The sequence below is a fragment of the Lolium perenne genome, chromosome 4, assembly GCF_019359855.2.
Source record: "Lolium perenne isolate Kyuss_39 chromosome 4, Kyuss_2.0, whole genome shotgun sequence".
In the NCBI taxonomy this organism is placed as follows: Eukaryota; Viridiplantae; Streptophyta; class Magnoliopsida; order Poales; family Poaceae; genus Lolium; species Lolium perenne.
The window spans coordinates 196,557,821-196,581,133 of record NC_067247.2 but is presented as its reverse complement, the minus strand read 5'-3'; the positions used below and the strand labels follow the sequence as shown (position 1 = coordinate 196,581,133).

Below are 23,313 nucleotides of genomic sequence, written 5' to 3'. Positions count from 1 at the left end.
GGGCGTGGTACAATGCCCATGCCTCCGCCACGGTTAGGCTGCCGTGGCCGAAGCCGTTTGCCGCGGCGATCTTGAGGGAGGACGAGGTCGACATTTTTTGGAGCGGCGAGGAGAAGATCTGGGAGGGGGGGAGGGGGGAGGCGGCGGCGACGAGAAGGTTTGGGAGCGGTGAGAAATTGGGACGAACTGCATGCCGTCTTAATGTACAGCGACGGCAGCTGGTGGTTGTACGCAATAACGCCGGCGCGGACGGCCACGCGGCCACGCACGACGATACGCGTCCTTGCGTCGCCTGGGAAAACAGGGACGCCATTAACGTCGCTTGACAAAAGGTAGGCGACGAGGTTTTAGCCTTCCGAGCCGCTGACGAGTCGGACCCGCGTCGCTTCGCCTCGCTTTTCAATGTGTCCGGCGTGCCCGGAGCGTCCTCTGTGGGGCAGGGACGGTCTCGGGGCGCCGAACACCGTATTGGGGCCGGACAAAATTGGGCTTTGGGGAACGCGTCTGGAACCGGTTTTTGGTCCGGCGCGCCCCAAATTGCTTTGGGGGACGCTTTGGGGGACGCGACTGGAGATGCTCTAAATTCTAACCATTGAAAAATTTATAATTGTTCCTTCACTCTGTGGGGCCCACCAATGAAGGAGTGTGCCTCTCCTCTTTCCAGCCGCCTTCTTGCTCATCCTCATCCAGTTTTCCCGCATTTTTAGCCACCGCCACACTGAGCCGAAGCCGGATGTGAGCCCTTGCCTTAGGGTTCAGGGGTGCGCGCCTTAGGGTTAGGGCCCGACATTGGAGAAAGAGGGGTGCGGGGGAGGGGGGAAGGGGGGCTTAGAGGGGTGGTCGGGCCGGCTAGAGGAGGTGGTGATTTGAGGAGGGCAAGGCGGCTTGGGAGTGCCGCTGGCCGAGGACGGCGGCGGTAACTTGTGGTTACGGGGACAGAGCAGCCAGATCCGGTGAAGAATATGGTGATGAGGCAACCGAAAGTGAGTTATTGTTAAAAATGACCGCACTCATCTTCATCAAATATCCATGCCCTAACCCATTATTAAGCTGAACCTAAATTATAATCTCTAAGCACAAATACCAAACATCGGACGTTCAGATATTAGAACACGGAGCCAACAAGCGGCCGTTGGATTCTGGAAGCAACGACGGATGACAACTGTTTAAGATCTGAGTTACCACAAGGTAACTCCACTTGTCCTCTCCACAAAATATTTGCTCAATATTAACATCATAAATAAATGCTACCTTGTTAAATTTACTTGTTGACTGTAGTGTGGCCATTATCTAGTGCGCACGGACACCGTCCAAAATCGGCATAAAATCTATATCTTTCCCAACTGCAAAAAAAATATCATTATGGCGCGTATCTCCACTTTCACTCCATTCCCCAATCGATAAGATGGAGATATTTTTTCTCTTCATTCCTCCGCCAAATTTGGCATCCCTTTTCCTAGAATGGATTTTATATGCACATATGTGGATGTTTTTGTCACCGTTCATTTATTTCTTGATATTCTCGCTCGCCTTGATAAGTGGAAAAGTAACTTTCTCTTTTTTTATCTGAAGCTCACAGCAAAATGGACGACGGAAACACGCACGCTCATGCTTGTAAGTACAAACATATTACTACCATTTTCCCCCTATTTCTTGGATTTGACTTTAGCTTGAAAACGGAAGGGACATGTATCGTATTTCATTTATGTTTTGGGTCGAGATGTATTTCCTTTTCAAAATTAATACAGCGCGAGGTCCTTCGGAACCCTTCTGTGTTCAAAAAATAAAAAAACTATGTTACCGAATTTCCACTCCTATTTAGCACATGTGACTGCCCTTGGTTGACTCTCTTCAACATTGATCTTTATGTAAGGATAGATTGAGTTTTTCTAAATGGACGTTGAGATGAGGCACACAAACTAGTTTATTATATATATTATTTAATAAAATTTGTCAAGGAGAATATAAAGATCGACCCGATGCCATTATCCGGGCAACAACTATTGGCACATCTACAAAATTGATAAAGGGGGTGGTCACATGTGTTCTCATCTCACACCTACGGTATCATCTAAAGCTAGAAGCCTCACCAAACCGCTCAACGGCGAACCAGGAGCACAACTGGTCCAACTAGCACTTAGCGCACATCGCATGTACACACTCTAGAAGTCGTCGTCGCCGTTCTTCCGCGAGCCCATCTTCGGGACAAGGTTCAATGCATTGACCTTGCCAGCCCTGCTGCTGACCTAATCATGATGCCAAACAACACCATCTCCATGTGCACGTCCGTCATCACGCTTTCATCGTTCAGACCCTGCTGCACCACGATGCTAAGATCTGCCATGGTCGACACGGTAGATGGCACACCGCTCCACCCCCTAACGCCTCCAACAAGCATCTTCTCCAAAACGATGCTCTCGGGGGGGGGGGGGGGGGGGGGGGGGGGGGAAACCGACACCGGTAGCGCCTCCATCGTACGATCCAGGAGTCTGAGATCTAGGGTTTCCCCGTAGCAGCAAAGCAAGGAGACGATGACTACATTGATGACACCTTCATCATGGTAACGACGCATAAATGTTGTCATCGCCAACCATGACCGAAGTTGGATCTCGATTTTCAGTGGCAACAATGCCTCCCTAGCTCGCAACCGGCTGGGTCACCGCATAGTCACGTACATCAGCTTCGCGCAGTCACCAACCGCGTCGCCATACGACAAGACGCCAGGCGGACTAAGGATTTGGGCTGGTGCCTAGACCCACGACCCACTGCCTCCGATCCACCCATCATGGTTAGCCCCCGCATGTGATAGTGACTAGTGGGGAATCCTATGCCCACCTGACCAGCGCCCCCCCCCCCCCCTCAGCTACTACGCTCGGATCCCTCTGTCGACATCGCGCCATCAGCCCCACGGAAGTCACCCCCACACCTTCTATCCCAACACCTTAGGCGTCGGGGCTGCCGCCACGATGGCCAACACCGGTGGCAAGGTGTGCTCTTGGCGGCTGGGGTTAGGCCCTACTGGCGTCGCCTTGGAAAAGCGATCCGAGGAATGCAGTGGCAACAATAGATTGAGGAGTTGTACACTTAAAAATCACATGGAACTCAAGTTTAGAAATGTCATTTTGGGCCTAAAGTTGCACAAAAAATGTGCAGCATGCTTATGCTGTACAACTAAATGGACTGAGAAATTATCATTTCACGAACCTAAATTTTGGCTTCAATGAAATTGCCATGTTATTTATGGTACTGTATAAGAAATAATTTTGTGTTCTCCTTTTCTCGGATCGGCAATTTGTTCTCTCCTTAAAAAAAGGTCAATTGAACTTGATGTTTTTCTTAATAAAATCGTAAAACTTTAGTACTCCTTTCGGTTCAAAATAATTGTCTAATAATAGATGTATCTGCACACTAAAACATGTCTAGATATATCATTTTTACCGATTATTTTGAACCGAATGGAGTATCAGTAATGTGTTATAGTGTTTTTGAACCGATATTGTATTATTTTCTAATGATTTTATTTTAGTAAGTCTTCAAATTCGCAGAAACACGACACCAACACGCAGTCACGCAGCACACTCTGGGAGGACAGGTTTGCAGAAATCTAATGATTTACTAGTATAACAGTATTTGCATCTGAATACCCTGTGCATATTTTTTTCTATTTGACAGAGTACACAGTTAACAACAACCAACGTATTAAGTGGTCGCGTTTTTTTATAGCACCATTACACTATCATGATACTATACATGTAGTCTTCTTTTTTTCAAATAAATACTGTATACAAAACAATATCACATAGTAGAAGGTAGTTTGAAGTTTTTTCAAGTAAGAATGACGGAGAAACTGGAGACGCCGTGATATTCAGAAACTGAGAACGCAAATTCTATCTCTTAGTCGACTTCATTTTCGTCGTACGCCGAGGTCGCGCGTCCGCGCCGTTGGATGAGATCGGACGATCCCGCGTCGTCCCGCGCGGGGCCACCACCTGGTCGTAACGTCCGCCGCTTTTTGGTGCGCGTAGTAATTTTCCAGGCGGTTCAAATTTCGGGACTCGTGCGGTCGGCGTCATCAATTTCGCCCTTCGCCCAAATCTCTCCCGGAGCTTCGCCAAATCGCCGGCCAAATCGCCGCCGCTCCCCCGCGATTCTCGCCGTAGAGTAGAAGATCCTGGCCGCGGCGGGTGTACACCATGTCGGCTGGCGGCTGATTCGTCATCGGAGCTGCATTTCCGTCCGCTCGGCGGGGGGAAGGTTTGCTTCGTCGCGCGCTGGTCACATCCCTGCATCGCTCGTCGACGGTGAGGTCTGGTTTGCGCCCTTTCCTCCCTCGAGCGCAGCACCCGCATCTGTTTTTGCTCTCTGTGGTTACATCCTTCGTATGTTCTGGCAGGGATTCGGGGATTTTTCGGCTTTTCTCTGTTTGCTGCTACATCTACTTTGACGCCCGAGCTGTTCCTGGTAAGTGATGGCGATTTTCGTTCAGCATATGTTAGGATCTGTTGAAGCATTCACGGATCTAAGTTATTCTTCGAGGATCTCCCCTCCGCAACTGCTGATTTTTAGTTGTAGCAACATATCCATGGTCAAGCTCATAGCTGATGTGTGTGGATCCTTTTTTTTATGCAAACAGTGTTACATTCTAATGGTATTGCTCTTTTCCTATCTAGTGGTTACATGCACCCATGGTTTTGCATGCAGTGTGCTATGTATGTGGGAATGAAAATGTAACAGTGTAGCACATGGTTATCAAAATCAAATGCTAAGTCTAGTTTAGTCCCTGCAAAAATGGTTATCAGTTGTTTTCAGGTGGCATAAAGCATGTAGCACATGGTCCACAAACCATGTAACTAGGTCACACAAACCATGATATAAGTATCTGCATTACTGCATGTCACATGATAGCTATACCCGGGGGCATGTAACTGAAAATGATATGTTTGTGTTCGTTGCCAGCAGCTGTAGCTGTGTAAGTGCTTGTAACATATTTTTGCTAAGATGCATGTAACTGAATCTGGTCAGTATATTACTGAATCATGTACAGCAGCTGTACCTGGGGGAAAGGGATTTTTCTATTTTTTTTGCTAGGTGCATGTAACTGAATCTGGTCAGTATATTACTTCCAGACCTCGACGTAGTATGTTACATGAGATATCTTTACTTAAATTTTTTTCTGGCTGCTTTAGTGGCATGTAAGGTAACTATAGATTTTTATCATCTTACATGCAGTGTTTATTGCATCACGTCGACCTTGTTTAAAATTTGTAGCTCCGACTCTCTACCATCTTTTTTTCTACGTTTGAGTTTTTTGGTGCATGTAACATCATAATGTGTAGGACACAAAATGGAACATGCAGCTTACATATATGCTATATGCAATAATAGATTTGAGCTAGCTTTTTTTCCTTCTGTATATTCAGATTAGTTGTTTTTTGTTTTCACAGTAAAACTAACTAATTTTCTTAGACAGAAAATATAACTATGGACAACAACGAAGAATCTAGGAACCCCATGGTTTCTCGTTTAGTTATGGATTACCTTAGTCTGCAGCCTGGCCCAGTAATTGGTGTCCTCTTGGTTTGTGTCCGTTTCTCTTCATCACCTGAGGCAATTTTCCATGCACTCCACACAGTCAAAGCTTTGACTACTGCTCCTATCAATTATGTCGTAAACAGCACACGGCATGCTCAACTGATTGTTAGGTGCACAAACCCAGTTGATGCACTAAACCTAGATTACACAAGGGGCACCTTCAAGTTTAATGACACGTTGATCAAATGCATCAACCTCGAAACCATCATCATGTTACCTTATGATGAAGACGATGTTTACTCATGTACTGTCGAGCATTTCCTTGCATGCCATGAGGGCAATTCTATTATGCACTACCCTAGAGGGTTTGGGACTCCAATCGAAGACATGGACTTGCATTACTACCCCACGTTGTCCGCCACCACAATGGACATCCTTGGTGTACAAGAAGGCCCTTCAGATTCTCTGCTCAGAGTGGAAATCAAGTATTTCGGACGCCCTAGGGATTTCCTGTATGCCATACGAGTTGCCAACCTCCCAAACCACAAGTTTGCTGTTGATCAAGATGGAACAATGTACATCAAGTACAGGACCACATTTGAGGCTCATTACACATCTATCCATCACTTCTACGTGGGTGGACACATGATGATCAAGTTCTATCGAGTAGCATATGTCAACAAAAGGATTGCTGCCCTTGACGCGTCTTTCATGCCAATATATTTCAGGGCTTCAATTGATGATGCATGGGAACGTGTTGTCTAGTGCATCTAGGGGAGGAAATACCATCAGGCTGTACCGGGGGGGGGGGGGAGAGGGTTCGAGTGATCGTTTTTTTTTTGGAATTTCATAACTAGATTTTTGGGAGGATGTTCCCAAATCTTGTTTGTCATATTTCCCCTGTGTTTTTTTTACCTATGCTGCAATGTACTTCTGAACATGGAAATGTAATAAGTACTTTTTTATTATGTCGAACCTTCATTCTCATTTTGTATTAGTTCCTATGAACGACATTTATGGTCTGTAATTTTTTAATATATGTGTGGATTGTTCGTTTCTTTTTAGAGAGAGTCTATAACTCTTTTCTGTAATGTATTCCATCTCAATTTCTATTACTCTGAAATTTTAAGGGTTCACTTTTTTCTGGGGAAATGTCTTATGCAGGTTACATTTTTCTAATAAATTGTAACTTCTTCTTTTTATGCAGATTTTTTGTTACAGGTACAATGACAAGATCTAGTAGTAACAAAAAAAACAAGTCTGTCAGAAGATATTCAAAGTACAACCAGATGCGCCATAAGCTTACACTGAAGCATTCCATGTCACCAGTCCAATTCCTAATCAAGCAAGAGGAAAATGTGCCTGAAGCTAGACCTGAACAGCACCAAGATAATATGGTTAGTCACTTTGTAACATCCTAGTCTAGTGCCTTTTTTGCTCTTTTTCATTTGTATTTCTGTAACTGTCATAGTGAAAAATACATCCTCTGATTGTTTTCAACTACTTCTTTGCTTTGTTATGTAGACAAAAAGTAAGAAATTGTTTTAGAGGGCTTCACCTATGAGGATGGTCAGGTTATACCCAAACATTACAGAGGAACAACAGCTGTTGATAAGGAGCAATGACTATGGCGGTCTGCTGGATATTAAGTGTTCTAAGTTGCATCCCGATCTGTGCCAGTTTCTAATGGAAAGCTTTGATCCAGCGTCTTGCACATTAGTGTTCCCGGGACGTGGCGCAATACCTGTGACAGAAGAGTCTGTTCAACAAGTTATCGGTGTTCCATTTGGAGATATTGATGTCATTTTTGCTCGAGATCGAGACGCAACTGCTTTCATGAAGGAGCAACTATCGCTTACTGGGAGGAAACAGCCGACCCTTACCTAATTAGAAACAAAGCTCACTGCAATGAGACCTGCTAACAGTAAATTTCTGAGGCTTTTCATAACTTTTGCAATGTGCTCTATTCTGGCTCCAACAACTGGAATCTGCGTCAGCCCGAGAGTATATCCTTCATTGATAAATATTAAAGAAGCAAAGCGGCTCAACATGTGCAAGTTTGTTATAATGATCCTTTGTAAATCATTGAGTGTAGATGCAGACAAGGAACAAGTCAGTCCATGCATGCTGTACCTCATGGTACCTCTTCCTTCTCCAATTTATTCATATGTTTTTTAAATATAACTTTTACCCATGCATTGTCTCTTCTCAACATGATTCTACATAGGAAACGCTTTTACTTACATCCATGGTCTTCTTTTTCTTCTCTTTTTTTATGACAGGTAAAATATCTTGACTCATTACAGTTGCGGGATTTGGATGTAAACCCTGAAGGTACTAGAGTGTCAGTATGGACAAATGAAATGGTTAGAAAAGCTATAAAGCAAGACACGAAAGAAAATGGTTCATTCGGTGCATTACCGGTGAGTTTTTCCCTCTTCATTTAGGTGCTTTTGGTGTTTGTTTTTTTCATAAACTCCATTACTCTGACATGTTACATTGCATTTCACACTCATGTATTTTTTAGAAACAACCTTATTATATCCTTATGTTTTTTTCTCGATATAATTGCAGCTAAAGCAAGAATTCTCAGAAGTACAAGATGCATCAGATGACAGGACAATAACAGATGGAAGTGATAATGAGAATGTGAATGTTGCATCCGATCCAGAGATGAATGAAAGCTGTGGTAATGATGGTTCCATGTCGGAGTCTGAAGTTGCAAAAAGCATAACAAGCGGCCCATCTGATGCACCAGCGCAGGGGTATGAAAACAACAATACTGCTAATGACAATGGGCAATCAGAAGAAGATGAATATGTTCAGATGTCACAAAGCATTCTATTCTCAGACCCTCACAAAATAACCAAGTTCATCGAAAAGAATGCTCCACAAAACGTTACACAGGAAGTAAGTCGTGCAATCGTTTTTTTTTTATACTTGCACATTTAAATGCTGACCACTATCATTACATCCTTTTTGAAAAAATTATATAAAACACCATTTTCTATGAACAACAATTTTAAAATTTCTTCTTCTACAGTACATCTCATTTCTTTCCAATTATCTTCTTTTGTAGGACAAAAGGAGATTTACAGAAGCAGTTGAGTATGCGTGCCATGGTTTTGAAGCTTCCTTGCAGATGCTAGTTAGGAACCTAGCCACGAGCCGAAGTGACCCAACGACATTAAGGAACCACAATTCTATGCCAGAGAAATCAATATTACCCAGTCCAAAACAAAGCAAGAGAGCTCCTCCAAGGAAACCAAAGGTACACAAAGACACAGAGTTGCAAGGTCCTAAACATGAGGATGTTGGTACGATTCATTCTCAAGTGGAAACCAAGGATTCAAGTAAAATAACGGCAGATGTAGCTAAAGCAAGACCAAGCAATACTACCAGTAAAGAGAATGTACAAGGAGAATCAAAGTTGGATGGTAACACGCATGCCGCGCAACATCCTTCAGTTGGTGCAGTCATAGCAATTCTAGAGTCAGAGAAGAAAGAGTCTAATCCTGCTCCCGCAAGCTCTGATGCCAAAACCAAAATGCTTGTCAGTGAACACGCGAGTTTGGAAAAAGAAGATGAAGCTTCAGTTGATACGAAGAATCTTCAAAAGGATGAGGAGCATGTAGTTATAGTTAACACAGAAATATCAGCACAAAAGAATGCAGTGTTGCCCATAGAGGACCAGCACACCACGAAACATGCTCTTCCCACTGAAAAAAGTGTTGCCACATTAGATAATCAGCTCAGTGATCATGGAAAACTTGAAGAACAAGCTGAAGTTACAGTAGTGGAGCAGGAATGTGGAAATGTTATTCCAGTCGTTGGTGGCAAAGAAAATAAAGTTCTTGAAGATGCAGAGGTTACATTGGCAGATACTGATAATGTCACAACCAACACCCTCAAGTTTACTCACATTGACAGTACGAAAACTGAACACATAGTGGCTTTGATGAGGGATCTGAAGAGGAAAAGATGTAACAGAGCAGAGGATGATGTTGACCAACATGAAATCAATGAAGAAGAAGTTAAACCAGAAACTACATGCATCAATTTTCCTGTCATCGATCGCAACGCAAACATGACTTCATCACAGAAGGAACATGTGGTACAGACACCAAACATGTTAGCAGATGACAGCACTTGCAGTGAAGAATCAGAATCCAAACTAGAAGAAGATAGGAGGAAGGAGTTCTTGAAGTATGTTGGCACCGAGATACACAAACAGCCTGAATTTCCTTTGTTCAAAGAACCCGAGTTCATTGATATCGGCACACCTATTCTAGATAGGTTTCAGTTAATGAAGAACATACCACAAATGGAACCTTCAATGGATGGGCTGGAAACTGTGCATGATGCTATTCTGAGGCCTGAGTGCCAACAAATTCTTGCTCAAATGGAGCCTAAAATCATACCAAAGAAAAGGAAAGATGTAAGGTTTGTTGACAAAAAAGACAAGAGAACCAAAGTTGAGGAAACCAATGTAACATCACCAGGCAGGTACCGAACTAGGTCTGCTGTGCGTCAAGAGCTCAAAAACAGTCCTATGAAGGATGGAATAGGCACAACACCAAGGAAAAATGCAACTGAATCGGGAGGCAGCCCAAGCAGTAGCAATTCGCTCAGGCAGACTAGGTCACAAGTTGCTACAGCTATCAAATCAGAGGAGGAAAATTCAGTACCAAGGACACTGACGACAGATGTGCCCCAATCCGCTGCACATGATCCTATGAATAGAAAGCTTGACTTCGAAAGCTCTGAATCGGAAAAAAGGGAAGAAGCAATCAGACGGGCTGCAGATCCTCCACTATTTGATCTCGACACTCCTCCAGATGTCAATGACCTAGGCAAAGGAACTGAAAACGAACAGAACAATCTTGATGGAACTGAAGCCAGGAAGGAAGATGTAGCTCAAGATCGCATGAATCCAAAGTCGAAACAACCAACATCTAGCATTACACCAGTGCCTCATGAGTATGAAAAGAGGATTTCCAAGGCAGGACAGTATGCGAAATCGCCTTTTGTCAACTCACAAGCTAGTAGAACATTTTATGTCAACAAGTCTGTTGACGAGGTGTATAGCATGGTCTGCCAGCATGGATGGAAACATGCACCAAGGGACCCTTTCAACAAGGAAATAGTTATAGACCTGGATGACATATATGTTAGTCTCGGTGACCTTGCTGAATCTGTTAGGCCAAGGAACAAGTTATACAACACTGTTGCAGAAATTGGAATCAACATCATCAAAAGGGAAAATCAAAACCCCAAAAAGGTCATTATGCCTCTGCGTATAGCTGTAAGTTATGTCCAATTTTGTTCTCTTTTCTCTTTTTTTGGATAATCAGATAGAACTTGAAATTAGTGGAACACATGTGCACCTAATTGTTCTTTCTCTTTTTGTCAATAGTAATTGGTTTTACTTTTTATCTGTTCGAACAGTCGTACCTAATTGAGGGACGTGATAATCTCAAGGAAGTAACCCGATGTTTCGAAAACAGTCCATCAAACAGATTGGATCACAAAGACATTGTAAGTACTAACCTGATTTTTTTCTTACTAATCATTTTCCTGATCAAACCTTTTTATTACTAGAATGTTTTTTATCTTTTCTGATTTCTCATCACAATTCCACATCTATTTTTGTTACATTACAGGTTTATTTCCCTACACTTCAAGCTTTTCCTGGAACACCAAAGGATGCATCAGGCTATTACTGGCTTGTTAACCTGAACATCAAAGCTCAGAGGTTCGAGATATATGATTCACTAGGAAACAATTCCGAACCAGTAAACATGCACGCTTGCCACTTGCTAATTGCTGGCATAAAGACTAACTGGAGCAGACAGTACTCCAACTCAAAGATAAAGATCATGGGCTGGCCTATAGAGATAATTGATAGCCCGCGCCAAAACAATGGGTAAGCTTCATAATACTTTTAAATTCAAGCGTATAACGCATTTTTATATTTTTTTTTGGAACAATGTAACTTCATTTTACTGTAGGTTTTTCATTTCTGCTGTTTCTAACAGTCTGACTGAACACACTATCTGTGTTTCATCTCCCAGGTATGACTGTGGTTTTTTCACACTGAAGAATCTTGAAGCATGCCCAAGCAGGACCCCAGCAACGTACTCACAGAAAGACATTCCAAACATAAGGAAGTTGTACACAGATAAATGGTTACGTTTCACGAAGAAAGCAAATTGGCAGTTATTTGTCTAGCAAATGTGTCAAGTGGTAATTCATATCTCTAACCATGCTCTTTTTTTTCATTTTTTAATGTTACCTATGTATCAATACTGACTTTACATAGTTACTTTATTATTACTCTATCGAAAAGAATTCAGCAAATGCAATAAATTATAAGTTGACAATCATAAGATACGTTTTTTCGCATCAGAAAACATACTGTCTCAAAAATCATTTAAAATATTCGCAAAAAGGTCTCGTACAAATTTGTTCGACAAGGTAACATGAGCCACATAATTTTTAAATCAAACACAATGTCCTTCACTTCTTATATATTTTCCTTCTTTTTTTCAAATCAATGAAAAAGGCCCAACAAACTGTACTTCTCTGGGTTTGCTAGTCGCACCTCGCACGTACGAGCATCGTGACCTGGTTGCTTGCACACACCACAAAGACCTTGTTTTGGTTTCTGTAACTGTAGACCACCTTTCTTTCTTTTTGAACCTGGGCGCCCTTTTGTCGCTGACATTGGTGGGTTCCTAGCTTTCCGATTCTCCACAGTAGCAGCATCTTCTTCCATAGGTACACTTTCTTGTGAATCATTAGCAGTGTTGGTGTTTACTGGATGCTTGGCGCTCTTCCTTTTTTTGAGTGCATCAGCATTAGCCTTTTTCAAATCTGCCATCTCTTTCTCCATTGCTCTCATGTGCCGTTCAGCTATTTCATTAGTTTTCTCTGAGGCCGCTAAACCAACAGCAAGCTTAGCAAAATCACTGCAGAGGTTACCATATCTAAGCAATCTTATATCTTTTCTAGATAGTTTCTGGCCAACAGGCTTTTCTTGCCTCTCATCCCGCGGTGCAACTATGTCGGGAGGGGGTAGACACCACCTAGGTAGGATGTAGTGCTCTGGGTATTTTGTAACCATCCCTAGATGTGTCATAACTTTCAATGCATGGCAGCACAGGATACCATCCCTGTTAATTTTGCAACATTCACAATTGTAGATTCCATTAGCTACATCAGCATCGACACGATAACTCCTCCTACCGTACCCGCGCACGGATCCTTGTATTGGGAAAACCTCATGAATGCTCCCTTGTTCAGTAACACCAATGTCACGAACATTGTAGGATGTAATCTTCCGAAGCTCAAGCTGAAAGCGGTTGTAGATGGGCATGGTGTATGTCTTAAGGATCTGCTTCTCCATGGGAAAGTCCCCCCAAAGCCTGACTGTCTTCTCATCACCATCAAACTCATGAGCATCTTCTGTTACATCAATTCTTTCCTGCAGTTTCATGTACTGCTTGAAGAAACGAACAAGGCTATCATGTGGATGAACATACTGCTTAAGAACAGCATTAAACCCTTCACTTCTAGATGTAGTTTGAAGGAATGGGAAAAACCGGTGGCGGAAATATGCTGGCACAAAATACTCACGCAAATCATAGAGGTCAAGAAAATGTGTGTTATCTGCAACCCCATGCGTTTCCACCATATTTGCCCACCGCTGTTCAAACTCTTCCGGTGTCATGCTGTAGTCAATCACATCATTGAACTCTAAACGCAAGTCTTCTCTCTGAGCAACAAAAGTACCAAGTTTTTCCTGAACTTTTTCAATTATATGCCACCTGCAGAACCTGTGTATGATGCCAATGAACACAATGAGGATAGCAGTTCTGATAGCTGCATCTTGATCTGTAATGATGTTCAATGGATGTAGTCCATCTATTGCCTCTAAAAACCGCTCAAACAACCACACAAAGTTCACAGAAGATTCATTCCTCACAAAACCACAACCAAGCTGGATGGATTGACCATATCTATTTATTCCAATGAAAGGAGCACATGGCATGCTGTACTGGTTTGTCATGAATGTTGTATCAAAAGAAATACAATCATTGTACAGGGGGTAGACATCTCTTGCTTTGCTATCCACCCAGAACAGGTTCTCCACTTTATTTTCTGCATCTAGCTTGAACCTGTAGAAAAATCTGGGATCATCTTTCTTGATTTCTTCAAAGTACTCTAGCAGCTCTGGGATATCTTTAATCCTGTCATAGTTCCCTAGTTTTGCAGTGTAGTTACTAACTGTTTTGCTGTTGTATGGGACATTCTGCTTGCTCCCATATAGCTCCCCCATGATTTCCATGATTCTTCCTGAAGTAAGGTTGACTTCATGCAACAAGTCAATGAACTTTTTCTCTTCTGCAGGGATCTTGTTGTGTGATCTCAAGTACTTCTTAAGCGCAGACTTGTCAATCACCTCATGTGAATGCACCTCAACAAACTGAGTAACTTTCCATCTAGCACCATCACGTTTTACTCGAAGCTTTGCTTTGCAGTCGGTCAGCACAGTTAGCTTACGATTCCTCTGCTTAACTGGGACTGCTTCTTCTTCTCTAGGCTTCCCAGATTTGTTGCAGACATAAACAAATTTATCTAGCTCACCATCTTTAGCACATCTCCTAGATGATTCTATCTTCACTGAAAAACCAATGTGGTGAGCATATCTGTTGTAGTGCTGCAAAGCTAGTTCAGGTGTGTCAAACATCATGCCAACAAATGGAACCTTTGGAACATATCCTTCAGGCGTTGACTCAACCTCAGCTTCACCATCGCTTTCCTCACTGGAAAGTGTAACACCAGTCCGTGTACGCGAATTAGCTTGCTGATCATTGTTTGAAGGACCTGCTTCATCTCCTTGGGGATCGACACGATGGCCTCCGACTTCTGGCGGCTGCCCAGCATGTTGATCAGTTGATGTACTAGCTTCAGGAGTTGCATTGAGATCAATGCCACCAAACCAGTATTCAAATCCGCGAGCCCTTGGCATTCTTCTTCAAAAACAAATATCTGCATGGAATCAATGACATGAATCATTAAGATTTTTTGGTTGCACAACATTTTTTAAAGTAAATTTACATATGTTTTTTACCATCTTCAGTTAAATAACATTCTCCTTTTTTTATTTTTCCCCTGTTTTACAGGTGCAAGTTGTAAATACTTTGTGTTCCGCAAAAAACCAAGGCAATACCAGGAAAGATCATGTGACTGACATGGCAACCAGTATGGGCAAATTTTATGCAGTACTACTTTTACTAATGGCAAACCAGTATGAAACTGATAACCAGTATGAGCATGTAACATACCAGCTGCAGTCTAGTATTCTTTCTAGCTCTGCCCCTAACTTTTCTGTTCTACCTAGTTGTTCTCCCAGTTACATGCTTTTTTCATGTGTTCAACATGGTTGTCCTACCTTTGTTGTTCTACCAGTTACCTTGTTGTGTTCCATCTTTTTTTGTGTTATATCCTGTGTTCTACATGCTATTTTTGTGTTCTATGCTCTTTTTTTTAGACTTGTTACTTTTTTTTTGTCCTATAGTTACATTAGTGGCCACATGTAACATAGCAGTAATTTATTTCTGTCTGAAGAAGGGAAAGGTGCATGTAACTGAATCTGGGCAAGATAGTACCTCCAGTCAACTGATTTTGCAGAGGGATAGACGATGTAGCAGGGGGATGGGCTGGAGGTGATTTTCCTGGACCTGCTAGTCGTCAGATGTAGCAGATCCCTCCTCTCAATGTAGCAGATCTCTCCCTATATGTATGTAGCAGATCTGAAACAAGCAAGTATGTAGCAGATCTATTCGTCAAGTAGGTTGAATCGATGTAGCAGGTTTAACTGGTGGCAGGAACTGGACGAGAGGAGAGAAGTTTTTTTTCCAAGAATCTGGATGTGACTGTTCTTGCCTGGTTCATACTTGTTCTTGGCGTGCTGGAGAAGAAGATGGGGATCTAGCGCACATGTAACAGGTAAGAAGAAGATGGGATCCGATGTAGATGTAGCTTTATGCTGTGGTCCCCAAAAAAAATGGCGTTCACGTGGGAGATGATCGTATGCTACGGGGTCCCCACGGTGAGCCGAAAAAGGAAAGTGCGTGGTCCCCACGGTGGGCCAGAAAAGGAAAGTTCACCTGGTCGGACTGACCTTGTTTTACCAGGAATCGAGGTCGACCTCGATGTAGCACAGCCCAACTGAGAATATCGTATTCTGTTGTGCATTTCATTTCATGGTTCATATTGCACTTCAGAGCCTTACATTATATTTGTTGACAACACTGGCGGAGCTCCTTTGGGGCCTAACCGGGCCATGGCCCGCCCATGATTTTTGCAAAAAAACAAATCTACCCCTATGCATCTAAGCCCAGCCCAACACCACAAGCACACACTGCCTCCATTCCCTGTACGCTGCTTCCAGATCCTCTGTTCGTGCTTGTTCGTTCCCCTCTCTCTTGACTAGGTTTAGCGATTACAACCAAAAAGAGGGAAAATCGGGCATGGCTGCACCGCATCCGCACGGGCACGGGGCTGGCCGCCGACGGTGCGCCCCAGCGGCTATTGCCCGCGACTTGGACTGAATCAATCCCTTCTCTTCTGCTGTTTCCCTGCCAAGGTAATCTTCTTTCTTTCCCCAAATTCGTAGTTACTAATTTACAACATATGTTGTTCTTCTTCGTTCCAGTATTGTTTCGTTCACTGAATTAGGGATTTATTCAATTTTGCAAATTGCAACATCAGACTGTAATGGGAAAGGCCACTCAGAGAAGAATTGATTTTGTCTTAAAAAGAAAAAGGGATGAGACAAGTGAAAATGAAGATGCTTTGGCAGCAACAAATGATATTTTGCCCTTGCTTCAATTGGAACAGCAGCAACAAAACAATTGGTTCAAAGCTAGTGATATATGTGAGATGGTGAAAAAGTATTACCCGGCAGATTTCCCGCAAGATATTTATGGATTACAACACGGAAACTCAATTCGGCTCCCGGGTGCGTATGATCCCTCTATCATAAAAACATATTTTCAAGTGTTAAAAAATGTTGACAAAAAAATTTACATGTACATCTTCATAATATATGTGTATTCGTCAAGTTTCACGAAAAAATGATATTTTTTGTAGTCTAAACGAAAAAGAGAAAATTTATCTTGTGACAAGTCTTTGTTTCAGCACCGAATTTTGTCTTTTTTACACACGTCACATGACATGTCGATTTTTCATGAAACGACTTTGTGAGCGCGTAGCACATGAAGATGTACGTGCGAAATTTTTGTTTCAATTTTTTTGACATTTTAAAATGTGTCTAACATGTATTTCAATATAAAGGGAACATACGCTCCCATGTGCCAAAACATCACTCCCATTACAACAACAACTGAAACATTTTGTTTTGGATGCTTCCAAAGATGAGGAATTGAAGAAAATATCAACCTTGATTGATCTTTGTCGATGCCTTGTGGAGACGGGAAGACATATTATCTACAATTTGATTGATAGATTACTCCGTTTGCTTATCACTCTTCCAGTTTCTACGGTAAGCGCTGAACGTGTATTTTCTATTTTAAAGATTATTAAAACAAGGTTACGCAATAAGATGGAAGATGATAATTTGGCCAACAACATGTTAGTTCACATAGAGGGTGCTATTCTGGACGATTACAAGTATGATGATGTCATTTTTTATTTTAAAAGCATCAAGGATCGGGCAGCTGACTTGTAGACACATGTACTGTCTAGTTTATTTTTGTGTAGCTTCTTTTGTTGTATAGTAGTATTACATATATGGATGCTTCTCCTGATTTTGTAAGCAGTGTGACCAAAATGATTGGATCGATGAGTAATTTTCTAAGGAACGGGTGTGTTTGGGAACATTTTGTTGAGTTTCTTTTAAGCCGGCCCGCCCAAGAAAAGTTTTGAAGCTCCGCCACTGGTTGACAAGTCCATTGTTCTCACACAAAGATAGTGACAGTAACGAGAAATTGAGTGTGATCTGAACGATTTAGACAGCAGTAACAACAACTAATAAGTGCAATTATTCATTTCATTGCCGAAGGCTTACAAACTGAAAGGTACAACAAGGCTAGTTTTATTATACTGACAGACTACAGCAGTCTTTATGTGGCGCCCGATCGCCATGCTCCCTATTCTCCGATCTCTAACGCCGCCGCATCGAAGGTGTCAGACAGACCGGTACCAGTCTTGAAGGTGACCTTGTCAGCACAGGACTCGTCAAGATAGACCTCGACCAGACTGAGCCACAGGAACAGCTCCTTGGTCTTGATCCCGGTGACCTTCTTGATCTTTCCCTTTTCGACGAAGGCGGTCACCTCTGTGGCGTAGGAGACAGTTTGCTTGATCTTCTTGAACGTGTGCTCTTTCTTCTTCTTCTGGAGTATCCACGCGAACCCGCTCTCGCGGTTGTACCCAAACTCCTCCATGTCCTGCAGCGGGAAGAGGCCCTTCGGGAGCCCGAGCTCTTCCAGGAACTCGATGGATCTCTTCTTGCAAGCCTCGTCCCCCTTCACGACCTCCGCGCCGGCACGGTGGCTCTCGACCAGTTGGGACGCCATTTCAGCACCACTGACTGGATCTGAACTGCTTGCAACAACAGATAGGTGTTGGTTGTGTGATGGTACAGGTGAGCTTGTTGTGACTTGTGAGTGATACGATATGTGCAGATGGTGCTGCTTTATATAGGTGTTGCAGCCTGCATGCTACTAGAGCTTGATTCTAAGAGCCTGTACCATCGATTCATTTTGTGTGCGCGCCAACCCAGTGAGACCGGCGGCTCTCCTCTATGGACTTGTTTTTCATTTTTCATTTTTGACAAAAAGTAGGTCATGGGTGACTGAATTGACCATTTCTTGTTGATCTAGAAATCCCTGCGTTCTGTCCCACCATACAGGCTCTGCACCAACATCCCTACTTTCCGTATAACGGTGGCATCGGAGAGGTTGTACACCAGTCTGTCTCATAGTGATCTGGTGTCTAACGATTTAGCAAACCAAAGTTAATAGTAACCCTTGCTAGCTAGTGAAAGCGAAGCAAAGCCAGACGAGAAGAACATTCGGATCACATGGGCCTAAGAAGTGCACCCCACTCTGTTTGCACTCGCAGTACCATAGTTCGTTTTCCACACACGAATACGCCTAGCCAACACTTCTGCTGATTCATCCGTGGAGCTATCGCGTGCCACACAATAGACGAATTGATCTTCCATCACTCAGAAACGCCAATTAACAAGCACACAATAAAAAGAAGTATGGCAGTTTGGAGGAGAATCACATGGACCTTCTAGAGTTCCAGTTACCCAGTTCTAAGAGCATGTCTAACAGGCCCCTTAGAGCATGTCTAACAGACCCCTTAAAAGGCGCAAACCCGTATAATAACCGCCGGAATACGGGTTTCGGCTCTGCCCGGCCTTCTAGCACGCCCCGTAAAAAAGGCCCCCGCATCGATTTTTCCTGTTTTCGATTACGGGGCGGGTCGTCGCCCCCTACTTGTGCGGGGTGGGAGCGGGGATAGAGGGCCAAACCGGTATCGCCCACTCCACTGCGCGCGAAGGGTTTCGCTGAAGCCAACCGCTGCCCGATCTCCTCCGCCGCGCCCTTCCCGGCCGGATCCCGCTGCCATGGATCGTCCGCAAGAGCCGCCTACCGCCGGCGATGCATCTCCTTCGGCCGCGGTGGCCGATGTCCCCGTCGGAGGTCCGCCGAATGCCGGCGTCGTGTCGGCCATGATCTCCGCCACCATCCCGTCGAAGAGGAAGAGGTTTCCGAAGCAATTCTTCGAAGCTCCTTCGCCGGCCGCAGCTTCGCCGGCCGAGGCCCCACCGGCTGCCAAGAAGGCGGGCAGGATGAAGACCAAGGCGGCCGGCCCGAGGGGCGCCGCGCCGGCCAAGGTGCGGACAAAGGCAATCAGCCGCATCGGCCTCGCGCCTCCACCGCCCTCCAAGGCCACGGCCTCTCCTCCCTCCGTTTCATCCGATGCGCCGCCCGCGCCGCCGCCACCCACCATGGACGGAGACAAGGTGTTCGATCTTGAGTCCACAACATCCTACATGGACATGCTCAACAATTCCGCGGTGAATTTGGACACCAGTATCGATGCATTCGATGGGGAGTGCAACGTTGAAGAGATTGATGACGAGGAGGAGGACGATGCTGATGAGGAGGAGGTGGTTGAGGTTGATCCGGCTGCCACCGGTTCTTCGTCGACGCCGAAGCCACGCACGGCGAACTACAGCGAGATCGAAGACGCCATCTTGGTCCGTGCTTGGAGCAAGGTGGGGATGGATGCGTGCACCGGAGTGGACCAAGGCGGCAAGCGCTATTGGCAGCGCATTGAGGATCTGTACCACTGATGCGTGTGGTTGGCACGACCATTGGGAACCCCAAGAGGAAGGTGTGATGCGCACAGCGGCAAGTTTCCCTCAGTAAGAAACCAAGGTTTAATCGGACCAGTAGGAGTCAAGAAGCACGTTGAAGGTTGATGGCGGCGAGATGTAGTGCGGCGCAACACCAGTGATTCCGGCGCCAACGTGGAACCTGCACAACACAACCAAAGTACTTTGCCCCAACGAAACAGTGAGGTTGTCAATCTCACCGGCTTGCTGTAACAAAGAGTTAACCGTATTGTGTGGAAGATGATTGTTTGCAGAAAACAGTAGAACAAGTATTGCGATGGGTGTATTTCAGTAAAGAGAATTGGACCGGGGTCCACAGTTCACTAGAGGTGTCTCTCCCATAAGACGAACAGCATGTTGGGTGAACAAATTACAGTTGGGCAATTGACAAATAAAGAGAGCATGACCATGCACATACATATCATGATGAGTATAGTGAGATTTAATTGGGCATTACGACAAAGTACATAGACCGTCATCCAACTGCATCTATGCCTAAAAAGTCCACCTTCAGGTTATCATCCGAACCCCCTCCAGTATTAAGTTGCAAACAACGGACAATTGCATTAAGTATGGTGCGTAATGTAACTAGTGACTACATCCTTGAACATAGCACTAATGTTTTATCCCTAGTGGCAACAGCACAACACAACCTTAGAACTTTACATCCTTGTCCCGGTGTCAATGCGGGCATGAACCCACTATCGAGCATAAGTACTCCCTCTTGGAGTTAATAGCAAAAACTTGGCCAGAGTATCTACTAGTAACGGAGAGCATGCAAGATCATAAACAACACATAGCATAACTTTGATAATCAACATAACAAGTATTCTCTATTCATCGGATCCCAACAAACGCAACATATAGAATTACAGATAGATGATCTTGATCATGTTAGGCAGCTCACAAGATCCGACAATGATAGCACAATGGGGAGAAGACAACCATCTAGCTACTGCTATGGACCCATAGTCCAGGGGTAGACTACTCACACATCACACCGGAGGCGACCATGGCGGCGTAGAGTCCTCCGGGAGATGATTCCCCTCTCCGGCAGGTGCCGGAGGCGATCTCTGGATCCCCGAGATGGGATCGGCGTTGGCGGCGTCTACGGAAGGTTTTCCGTATCGTGGCTCTCGATGCGGGGGTTTCGTCACGGAGGCTATTTGTAGGCGGAAGGGCAGGTCAAGAGGCGGCACGGGGCCCCACACCACGGGTCGCGCGGCCAAGGGGGCCGCGCCGCCTAGGGTGTGGCCCCTCCGTGGCCCCTCTTCGTCTCTCCTTCGGACTTCTGGAAGCTTCGTGAGAAAATAGGCCCTGGGCTTTGATTTCGTCCAATTCCGAGAATATTTCCTTACTAGGATTTCTGAAACCAAAAACAAAGAATCGGCACTTCGGCATCTTGTTAATAGGTTAGTTCCAGAAAATGCACGAATATGACATAAAGTGTGCATAAAACATGTAGATAACATCAATAATGTGGCATGGAACATAAGAAATTATCGATACGTCGGAGACGTATCAGCATCCCCAAGCTTAGTTCTGCTCGTCCCGAGCAGGTAAAACGATAACACGGATAATTTACGGAGTGACATGCCATCATAATCTTGATCATACTATTTGTAAAGCATATGTAGTGAATGCAGCGATCAAAACAATGTATATGACATGAGTAAACAAGTGAATCATATAGCAAAGACTTTTCATGAATAGCACTTCAAGACAAGCATCAATAAGTCTTGCATAAGAGTTAACTCATAAAGCAATAATTCAAAGTAAAGGCATTGAAGCAACACAAAAGAAGATTAAGTTTCAGCGGTTGCTTTCAACTTGTAACATGTATATCTCATGGATATTGTCAACATAGAGTAATATAATAGATGCAATAAGCAAGTATGTAGGAATCAATGCGTTCACACAAGTGTTTGCTTCTTGAGGTGGAGAGAAATAGGTGAACTGACTCAACATTGAAAGTAAAAGAATGGTCCTCCATAGAGGAAAAGCATCGATTGCTATATTTGTGCTAGAGCTTTGATTTTGAAAACATGAAACAATTTTGTCAACGGTAGTAATAAAGCATATGCATCATGTAAATTATATCTTATAAGTTGCAAGCCTCATGCATAGTGTACTAATAGTGCCCGCACCTTGTCCTAATTAGCTTGGACTACCGGATCATCACAATGCATTGTTTTTACCAAGTGTCACAAAGGGGTACCTCTATGCCGCTTTGTACAAAGGTCTAAGGAGAAAGCTCGCATTGGATTTCTCGCTATTGATTATTCTTCAACTTAGACATCCATACCGGGACAACATAGACAACAGATAATGGACTCCTCTTTTATGCATAAGCATATACCAACAATTAATAATTTTCTCATTTGAGATTTGAGGATTGTTGTCCAAAACTGAAACTTCCACCATGGAGCATGGCTTTAGTTAGCGGCCCAATGTTCTTCTCTAACATATGCATGCTTAACCATATGGTGGTAGATCTCTCTTACTTCAGACAAGACGGACATGCATAGCAACTCACATGAAATTCAACAATGAAAAGTTGATGGCATCCCCAGTGAACATGGTTATCGCACAACAAGCAACTTAATAAGAGATAAAGTGCATAATTACATATTCAATACCACAATAGTTTTTAAGCTATTTGTCCCATGAGCTATATATTGCAAAGGTGAATGATGGAATTTTAAAGGTAGCACTCAAGCAATTTACTTTGGAATGGCGGAAAATACCATGTAGTAGGTAGGTATGGTGGACACAAATGGCATAGTGGTTGGCTCAAGTATTTTGGATGCATGAGAAGTATTCCCTCTCGATACAAGGTTTAGGCTAGCAAGGCTTATTTGAAACAAACACAAGGATGAACCGGTGCAGCAAAACTCACATAAAAGACATATTGAAAACATTATAAGACTCTACACCGTCTTCCTTGTTGTTCAAACTCAAAACTAGAAATTATCTAGACCTTAGAGAAACCAAATATGCAAACCAAATTTTAGCATGCTCTATGTATTTCTTCATTAATGGGTGCAAAGCATATGATGCAAGAGCTTAATCATGAGCACAACAATTGCCAAGTATCACATTACCCAAGACATTTATAGCAATTACTACATGTATCATTTTCCAATTCCAACCATATAACAATTTAACGAAGGAGAAACTTCGCCATGAATACTATGAGTAGAAACCAAGGACATACTTGTCCATATGCTACAGCGGAGCGTGTCTCTCTCCCATAAAGTGAATGCTAGGATCCATTTTATTCAAACAAAACAAAAAACAAAAACAAACCGACGCTCCAAGAAAAAGCACATAAGATG

The 23,313-nt window shown here is 43.6% G+C and overlaps 2 protein-coding genes across 2 annotated transcripts; both read right to left on the bottom strand.

Moving 5' to 3' along the window:
- Positions 1-12,085: 12,085 nt before the first annotated feature.
- LOC127347579 (protein FAR1-RELATED SEQUENCE 5-like) lies at positions 12,086-14,566 on the bottom strand. Its single transcript, XM_051373747.2, has one exon. It carries the CDS (start codon positions 14,564-14,566, stop codon positions 12,086-12,088), a length of 2,481 nt encoding a protein of 826 aa, XP_051229707.2.
- Positions 14,567-17,590: 3,024 nt separating this feature from the next.
- LOC127348898 (uncharacterized protein At5g01610-like) lies at positions 17,591-18,214 on the bottom strand. Its single transcript, XM_051374760.1, has one exon. The coding sequence runs from the start codon at positions 18,138-18,140 to the stop codon at positions 17,712-17,714; it is 429 nt and encodes a 142-aa protein (XP_051230720.1). The 5' UTR covers positions 18,141-18,214; the 3' UTR covers positions 17,591-17,711.
- Between the last annotated feature and the right edge of the window lie 5,099 nt (positions 18,215-23,313).